Here is a 9555-nt window from a genome sequence, read left to right as displayed (position 1 = left end):
CTCTCTCGCCCCGCTCTCCCCCCCCGCCGAGCTCCGCGGGCTCGCCCTCCGCGGGACCCGCCTCAACGGCACCCTCGACGGCCTCCTCCTCGGCGTCCCCAACCTCAAGCTCCTCTACCTCTCCCGCAACGACATCTCCGGCGCCGTCCCGGACGCCCTCGCGCGGCTCCCCCGCCTCGTCCGCCTTGACCTCGCCGACAACAGCCTGCGCGGGCCCATCCCGGCCGCCGCGCTCGCCAACCTTACCGACCTCCTCACGCTCAGGCTCCAGGACAACCTCCTCACCGGTCTGCTCCCGGACCTCGCCACCGCCCTGCCCCGCCTCGCGGACTTCAACGCCTCCAACAACCAGCTCTCCGGCAGGGTGCCCGACGCGGTGCGCGCCAAGTTCGGTCTCGCCTCGTTCGCCGGCAATGCCGGTCTTTGCGGGACGGTGCCGCCGCTGCCGTCCTGTTCTTTCATGCCGCGCGAGCCCGCCCCGACGTCGCCTTCCGCCCCTGCCTCGTCGTCGCAGTCCGTGGTGCCGTCCAACCCAGCCGCCTCCTCCTCCTCCTCGTCCGTTGCTTCGTCCTCACCGGCATTGGCCACACCAGAGGGAGCCTCTGGCAAGGGGGGCTTGAGCACAGGCGCGATTGCTGGGATTGCCGTCGGCAATGGCCTCTTCCTGTTCGCGCTGCTGTCGCTGCTGGTTGCGTATTGCTGCTGTAGCACCGGCGGCGTCAGCGAGACAGCCAAGAAGAGGAAAAGAGGCGGCCGCGTTGGCCTGGAGGACGGAGACGGCGGGATGTTCGGCCACGGCAAGGGCATGCAGCCAGCTCGCCCGGGCAGCGCTGGCAGGTGCAGCGACGGCGGCGACAGCGACGGGGCACGCAGCAAATTGGTATTCTTCGGGATCGACGGCGAAGGCGGTGGCAACGACGAAGCTGACGACGACGGGGCAAGCGACAGCAGCGCCGGACGGAGGGCAAGTGGTGGCTGGACAGCGCAACAGCAGGGGAGGAGGAGCAAGTTCGAGCTCGAGGAGCTGCTTCGCGCGTCGGCGGAGATGGTCGGTCGTGGTAGCCTCGGGACAGTGTACCGCGCGGCGCTGGGCGACGGCCGCATGGTGGCCGTGAAGCGGCTACGCGACGCCAACCCCTGCGCCCGCGACGAGTTCCACCGGTACATGGACCTCATCGGCCGCCTCCGCCACCCGAATCTCGTCCCCCTCAGGGCCTTCTACTACGCCAAGCAGGAGAAGCTCCTCATCTACGACTACCTCCCTAACGGCAACCTCCATGATCGCCTCCACGGTATCCTTGTTGAATGGCTAACATATTCTCGCTCCATTCCAACAGTGTCTGACACGATGTTCTTGCCATTGTCTGGTGAATGTGTGCAGGGCACCAGATGACAGGGGAGACGCCGTTGGACTGGACGTCGAGGGTGACGCTGCTGCTCGGCGCGGCGCGCGGGCTGGCCTGCATCCACCGGGAGTACCGCGACTCCACCATACCCCACGGCAACATCAAGTCCACCAATGTCCTGCTCGACAAGAACGGCGCCGCCTGCGTGACGGACTTCGGCCTAGCGCTGCTGCTCAGCCCGGCGCACGCCATTGCCCGCCTCGGCGGGTACATCGCGCCGGAGCAGTCGGGCGACCACAAGCGCCTCTCGCAGGAGGCAGACGTGTACAGCTTCGGCGTGCTCGTCCTAGAGGCGCTGACCGGCAAGGTGCCGGCGCAGCACCTGCAGCCGCTGCCGGACGCAGCCGGCAACAGCGCACAGAGGAAAGACAAGCAGGCGGCTGTGAGCCTCCCGGAGTGGGTGCGGTCGGTAGTGCGGGAGGAGTGGACAGCAGAGGTGTTCGACGCGGAGCTGCTCCGGTACAAGAACATCGAGGAGGAGATGGTGGCGCTGCTGCACATCGCGCTGGCGTGCGTGGCGCAGCTGCCGGGGCAGAGGCCCTCCATGGCCGACGTGGTGAGGATGATCGAGAGCGTTCCCGTGGACCAGTCGCCGCTCCCGGAGGAGGATGTATCAATGTCGCCCTCCATTGGCATCACCACGGACGATGGTCTCAGCTACTAGTTTTAGTTCAGTATCAGCTTTCCTCTTCCATAGCTAGTAGTAGCATTGAACTGAGGTTGCTTCGGTCAAGTACCTGTGCTTGGTGATGTTCTGGGTTGAAATGCATTTTCCTGGTTCCGTTCATGGAAATATTGAAATATTTATCGTCCTAATGCGTTGACACCCATGGTATTTCTGCATCTTAATATGTTTGGGTCAATTCAATAGCTCATTCTTCCAGCGTGATACTCCCCCGCCCGGTGAAGAGCGCATGTTTTGGGTTAAAAATTTATTCATAAAAGAGTCTGCTTTTATTTTCTCAATGCATTTTAAAGTAGAAAAAATGAATTTCTCTCATCACACGGTAATCAACCAATAACATTCTATACAGTCTTCTTAATTTCTACGTGCACTTAGCTCATTGAAGGTTGGATAATTAAAAATGAGAGAGATGATGGCTTGCATCTTCGCAATGCATTTTCTACTACACTTCATAATTTGTCCTAAAATTTCTAAATGTTCACATTTCACCGGACGGAGGGACTATCATTACAATTAAGGATATCCCAAGATCCGGAAAACATGATCACAAGCAAAACTTGAGCTAGTCCTAAAGGCAAGATTAGGAATCAGATTTTACCGTTTATCATTCCACGGGTGCATATGAGTTTTGCACTGAATCGCATATTCCAGAGTCATAACGGTTATAACATAGAATATAAACTCTTAATTATAAACATGAAAAAAAAACACAATATTATTAACTGTAGGGCATATTTCCAACATCTCGGTCAACCGTATGGCCATGGGGTGCTCCGGTAGCGAGCTGCTCCTCGGCTTCCATGAATGGCACTTGGTCTGGACAGTCGGCGTGAAGGGTGAAGGGGTGACGATGCCGACCCGAGGAGGATCTTCGAGCTCTAACCACTCTTCCTACAAGTTTTTGTTGGTCTCGACAAAATATCCCTCCAAGTATTTGGCACCGGCGACCTTACTGATGTTGGCGCCATCACATTCGCACGTCTCATCGGCGTTGGTTTGCAGCTTGATGCGGAAGTGTTTGCGCCACAGGCCGAGGTGTGGCCAGCAGAAAAAAGCCTCACATAGTGTGATGAAGCACGCTATGTGGAGTATGGAATTGGGGGAAAAGTGGTGAAATTGGAGGCAATAGAAGTGGAGGAGACCTCGGAAAAAGGATGGATAGGGAACCCTAACCCACACATGAGAAAGGGTACGAAGTATACCCATTCGTTCTTGGTGGGGTGGGGCATGGTCTCCTGAATGACGGTGTTCTTGATGGAGGTAAGTGACGATGATATGTACCTAGGGTAGGGTTCTATGCCCGACCTACATGCCCTACCCAAGGACACCGCACAAGAGGCCAAGGCCTACAAAGATAGAAAGAAGATACCGACTGGAATCATCACAGGGTGCAATCCACTCGACAGTGGATCCACTCGGATATCCCAATTCCACTCGACCGTCGTTATTCACTCAGAAGACAAGAACTCACTCGAAGGACAGAAGACCTAGGGTCACCTCTGGATAGCAACGGTCGATCGTTCACTCCGTCACCTTAAAGATCATTAAATGCGGGCGTTACCAGTAACGTTCATGTCATTATACTCTCATTGAACTCTTGCGTAACTGAGGGATGCAAGGGGTCGGCGTACTCTATATAAGCCACCCCTCCCCTCTTGCACAAGGGTTCGCACCCCTGTAACTCATCACTCCAATCAATAGAGCCTCCGCGACACTGAGACGTAGGGCCGTTACCTCCTTCGAGAGGGGCCTGAACTCGTAAACCCGAGTGTACAACCTCGTTGTAGCTAGGCATTGCCCTCTCCTACGTACCCCAATCTCTACTGTCGGATCCGTTCCCACGACAGTTGGCGCCCACCGTGGGGCAGGCGTCTAAGCGACTTTCGACGAGGTTGCAATCTTCGATCTCCATCGACATGGTTTCCGGCAGTGGATTGTCTCTAGGCCGCGAGATCCGTCTCGACGCGCTCGCCTTCATCACTGACGACTCGGCCTGGCTCCAGGAAGCTCCCCTCGATGTCGAGGCGTTCCCCATCCGCGGGGCGGCGCACTTCCGCGCAAGTGCCCGTGGCATCCTCTTGCGGCAGCCGTCGACTCAGTATCGGTCGGCTCCGGTGGCGTTTTCCCTTCCCGCTGCTCATTGTTGCAAGCGATCCGGCCGCTCGCGGCTCCAGCGATGGGTGAAGCATGCGGTGGCCCGTCAGTCGGCCACTCCTCAGATCGCGGCAATCGAGCCCGATGAGTCCCTTTATGGATTGTTTAATTTGTTGACTGGCCACTTGGATACTCTTTCCGAGTGCGAAAGCAACGACCCCGCGGCGGAAGTCCTCATGGTTGGCCCCCAGTGCAGCCCACCAGGATTTCCCCGTGGTGGAGGCAATAGCGGTGGTACGTCTCACGGAACGACGAGTACTACCTGCAAGCCCTCACCGCAAAGCAGAGAGAAGAGCTGCATCGTAGGAACGATCAAGCTCTCCAGACCCCCATCGTTGGGGAGACCGCCGAGGCTCATGCTTTGGAGGCTGCGCGCGTAGCCACTCTGGCTGAACGTGCGCACCTGGAGAATCTTCAGAAGTCACTCAACCATCGCGCCCGCAAGCAACTCCCAAGTTCCAAATGCCGCAACGGCAATTGTTCCCGACTGGGTCTCAGGGTGAGTGTCAGGTATACCACACCCTGATCCCGAATGTTGCAGCGGTTGTGCATATTGCAGATTCGATCCAGCCGTCCCGTTTCGAGGCTGGCAGAGGCCTACAGCAGATTTGGGCACTGCTCAGGGCGGCCGAAGAGCAGAATTTGGTTGTTTCCCAGCCGCGCAATAGGATTCACAGCAGGTCTGTCATGGCGGACAGAGTTTAGTCGGTGCACGACCCAAGATCGCCTCCGGGGCGTGAATATCGTGGTTATCACCAGGATGAGTACATGGGTCGAGGCCACAGGGAGTTTGACCCTCGATACCACCGTGATGACAGCCGTCGAGTGCCCACGCCCCCTCTGAGGGGTGGTTCGTACGCGCCCCAACGGTATGATGACAGGCGCCCGTACGGTGTCGAGCGGAGGATTCCAATCGACCCCCGAGAGCCTGAGTTTGATGCAAGGTCAGTCCTCGTACAGGGCCTGGTTGACAGAGGCAGGGCTAACAGAGAAGGTATGGACAGAGATCACCCGAGTGGGAACAGAGGTTCGTCTCTGGGCTCGAGTGTTTCAGCAGAGCCATTCGAGCTGTTGAGATTCCTCCCACCTTCAGGTTGACTGCAGGAGTGAGCAAGTTTCCTGGCGAGTCAAAGCCAGACAGATGGTTAGAGGATTATTGAGTGGTTGTGCAGATTGGTGGAGGCAATGACGAAGTGGCCATGAAGCACCCGCCCTTGATGCTTGAGGGCTCGGCCAGGGCGTGGTTGAACCGGTTGGCTCTTGCCAGCATATTTTGTTTGGAAGATCTGGCCTGAGTGTTTATCAAAATGTCTGAAAGCACTTGCCAGCGACCTACTGGTCTGACTGAGTTGCAACATTGTGTTCAGAAGTCGCATGAAACTTTGAGAGACTACATCTAGCGTTGGACCACACTTCACCATGTGGTGAAGAATGTTTCAGAGCACCAAGCAATTTGCGCCTTCAAGGAAGGCGTCAGGTACAGAGAGCTCATTCTGAAGTTCGGCCGCTCCGGGGCCATGACTCTGAACCGAATGATGGAGATAGCTACTCGATACGCAAATGATGAAGAAGAGGACCGGCTCCATAGTGGCAAAGGGAAGGCTACAGATCCTGATACCAACGGCAGAAATCCTAGTCGGAAGCAAAAGCGCAGAGCTGAAGCCGCTTGTCAAAGGGAAGCATCAGTAGTGACAACCCAAGGCAAGTTCAAAGGAAATCCCAAGGGGTCATGGATACCCAAAAAGATGAAAGATCGGTCGGGCCAGGACGTCCTGGACCTTCCGTGTGCCATCCACACGAAGAAGGATGAGGAGGGTAACCTGATTTTACCCAAACATACCACTCGACAATGCATATTCTTTATCCAGCAGTTTCGTGAGGGCCAGCAGAGTGAGAAAGGCTCTGACAAGGATGAGGATGAAGAAAAAGCAGAAGATTACCCGAAGGTTAATGCTACTTTGGTGATTTTTGTTGATGTTGAGAGCAAAAGTTGACTGAATGTCATCAACTGAGAGGTGAACATGGTTGCTCCGGCAACTACAATGTACCTCAAGTGGTCAAAGACTCCTATCACCTTCGACCAGTCTGATCACCCAGCTCACGTTGCTACCCCCGGGCGGCAGGCTTTGGTGGTCGACCCAGTCATCAGACGGACTCGGTTGCGTAAAGTTCTCATGGATGGTGGCAGTGGTTTGAACATTCTGTATGCTGAGACCCTCCAAGGGATGGGCATTCCGATGTCCCGGCTCAGTGAAAGCAACATGCAGTTCCACGGAGTCATCCCAGGGAAGAAGGCAAAATCACTCAGGCAGATTGCTTTGGATGTGGTTTTTGGTGATTTAAAGATTTTCGCAAGGAAAATTTGATGTTTGAAGTGGTAGATTTTCATAGTGCCTATCATGCTATTCTGGGCAGACCGGCATATGCTCGTTTCATGGCCCGCCCATGTTACATGTACCTTAAGCTGAAGATGCCCGGACCCAAAGGCATGATTACCGTCACTAGAAATAGGCAGGGAGCAGAGGAATGCCTCCAGAAGGGATCCGATATTGCTGATGAGCAGATGGCAGTGGTAGAACTGGAAGAGTATAAGAAAAATGCCGATCCGAGTGATTTACTACATTCCAAGAAGCATGCTTCTGAATCTGCATTTCAGTCGGCTGGCGAAAGAAAATCAGTTCACATCCACCCGGAGGATCCCACAGCTGCTCTGACCCACATCTCAACGACACTCGGCGGCAAATAGGAAGCCGTGCTCATCCAGTTCCTCCCTGAGAACTGGGACATATTCGCATGGAAACCATCAAACATGCCAGGTGTACCCAGGGGGTTAGCTAAGCACCGTTTGCGTGTCGACTCCAAGGCCAAACCTATCAAAGAGCATCTCCATCGTTCCGCCGCAGAGAAGAGGAAGGCGATTGGCGAGGAAGTGGCTCGGCTCTTAGAAGCTGAGTTCATACGCGAGATATACCACTCCGAATGGCTCACCAACGTCGTCATGGTCCCCAAGAAGGATAATTCACTCCGCATGTGTATTGGCTTCAAGCATATCAATCGGGCTTGCCCGAAAGATCATTTTCCGCTCCCCCGCATCAATCGGATAGTCGACTTGACTGCGGGGTGTGAGCATTTGTCTTTTCTGGATGCGTATTCCGGATACCATCAGATCCGACTGTATGGGCCAGATGAAATAAAAATGGCCTTCATCACACTGTTCGGGTGTTTTTGCTATGTCACTATGCCATTTGGCCTCAAAAACGCTGGCGCCACATTCATGCGCATGATCCAGAAGTGCCTGCTCACTCAGATCTGTAGGAATGTGGAGGCTTATGTGGATGCTATTGTGGTCAAGTCACGTAAAGGTTCCAACCTGCTGACTGATCTCGCTGAAACCTTTGCCAATTTGATAAGATATGACATTAAGCTGAATCCATCCAAGTGCACATTCGGAGTACCCGGAGGCAAGTTACTCGGTTTCCTCGTTTCCGAATGAGGGATAGATGCCAATCCCAAGAATATCAGTGTGATTCTCCGAATGAAACGCCCTGTGCGTGTGCATGACATTAAGAAGCTCACAGGTTGTCTCGCTGCACTGAGTCGGTTCATTTCTCGTCTCGGTGAAAAGGCACTGCCTCTTTACCGACTAATGAAAAAGTTCGAGTGGACTCCCGAAGCTGAAGCAGCGTTTGGGGAGCTCAAAGCCCTACTTTCCACCCAGCCGGTGCTTGCTACTCCGAACAACAAAGAGCCTCTACTCCTATACATTGCAGCTAGTGGTCAGGTTGTGAGCACAGTGCTTACAGTTGAACGAGAAGAAGAAGACATGGCTTACAAAGTTCAACTACCAGTGTATTATATCTCTAAAGTTCTAACCCGTCCAAGCAGAGGTATCCGCATTATCAGAAGCTTGTTTACGAAATTTACTTGACTGCAAAGAAAGTTGCACATTATTTCCAAGACCATTCAGTTTTAGTCGTTAGTGATGCTCCGTTATTTGAAATCATGAACAATCGAGATGCAACTGGTCGAGTGGCTAAGTGGGCAATTGAACTTCTCCCTCTGGATATCAAGTTTGAAGTGAAGAAGGCGATCAAATCTCAAGTGCTCGCAGATTTCTTGGCCGAGTGGATTGAACAGCAACAGCCGACTCAAGTTCACTCGGAGCACTGGACTATGTTCTTCGATGGGTCTAAAATGTTGAATGGCTCCAGTGCCGGAGTGGTCCTAGTGTCTCCAAGAGGTGATAAACTCAGTTATGTCCTCCAGATTCACTTTGATTCCTCCAATAATGAAGCTGAGTATGAAACACTCCTCTGCGGGTTGCGTATGGCTATCTCACGCGGCGTCTGCCGCCTGATGGTCTACGGTGACTCGGATTTGGTGGTCAATCAGGTGATGAAGGAGTGGGATGTCAGGACCCCTGCCATGACTGGATACTGCAATGTAGCGAGGAAGTTAGAGAAAAAGTTTGAGGGATTGGAGCTTCACCACATTACCTGAATCAAGAATCAAGAAGCCGATGATCTGGCAAAAATCGGTTCCACTCGGAAGCCTATCCCCAGCAATGTGTTTCTTGAGCATCTCCATTCCCCATCAGTGCAAGAGGATCCTTTCACCGAGGAACCTCCCCAAGCGATAAGTCCAACTGATCTGACTGATATCGAGGTCCCAGTAGTCATTGACCTGGTTATGGAGATCCTAGTAATCACCCCCGACTGGACAGTGCCGTACATAGCATATCTTCTCAGGCAGGAACTTCCAGAAGATGAAGTTGAAGCACGACAGATTGTCCACAGATCCAAAGCTTTCAGAGTGATAAATGGACAATTCTATAGTGAAGGAAATATGCCCTAGAGGCAATAATAAAGTTGTTATTTATATTCCCTTATATCATGATAAATGTTTATTATTCATGCTAGAATTGTATTAAGCGGAAACTTAGTACATGTGTGAATACATAGACAAAACAGAGTGTCCCTAGTATGCCTCTACTTGACTAGCTCGTTAATCAAAGATGGTTATGTTTCCTGACCATAGACATGTGTTGTCATTTGATAAACGGGGTCACATCATTATAGAATGATGTGATGGACAAGACCCATCCGTTAGCTTAGCACAATGATCGTTTAGTTTTATTTCTATTTCTTTCATCATGACTTATACATGTTCCTCTGACTATGAGATTATGAAACTCCTGAATACCGGAGGAACACCTTGTGTGCTATCAAACATCAAAACGTAACTGGGTGATTATAAAGATGCTCTACAGATGTCTTCGAAGGTGTTTGTTGGGTTGGCATAGATCGAGAT

The 9555-nt window shown here is 53.1% G+C and overlaps 1 protein-coding gene across 1 annotated transcript; it reads left to right on the top strand.

The window, feature by feature from the left end:
* Nucleotides 1–45: 45 nt before the first annotated feature.
* Nucleotides 46–2199, top strand: LOC125529373 (leucine-rich repeat receptor-like protein kinase PXC1; the record flags this gene model as incomplete). The annotated part of the gene is given in 2 exon segments (XM_048693789.1): nucleotides 46–1292; nucleotides 1382–2199. Coding segments are annotated over 2 exon segments (1936 nt in total), but the record flags the coding sequence as incomplete, so codon positions are not given.
* Between the last annotated feature and the right edge of the window lie 7356 nt (nucleotides 2200–9555).

This window comes from Triticum urartu, unplaced genomic scaffold (genome assembly GCF_003073215.2).
Source record: "Triticum urartu cultivar G1812 unplaced genomic scaffold, Tu2.1 TuUngrouped_contig_5558, whole genome shotgun sequence".
In the NCBI taxonomy this organism is placed as follows: domain Eukaryota; kingdom Viridiplantae; phylum Streptophyta; class Magnoliopsida; order Poales; family Poaceae; genus Triticum; species Triticum urartu.
Note: the sequence above shows the minus strand (reverse complement) of the source record. Positions and strands in the feature narration are given on the sequence as shown.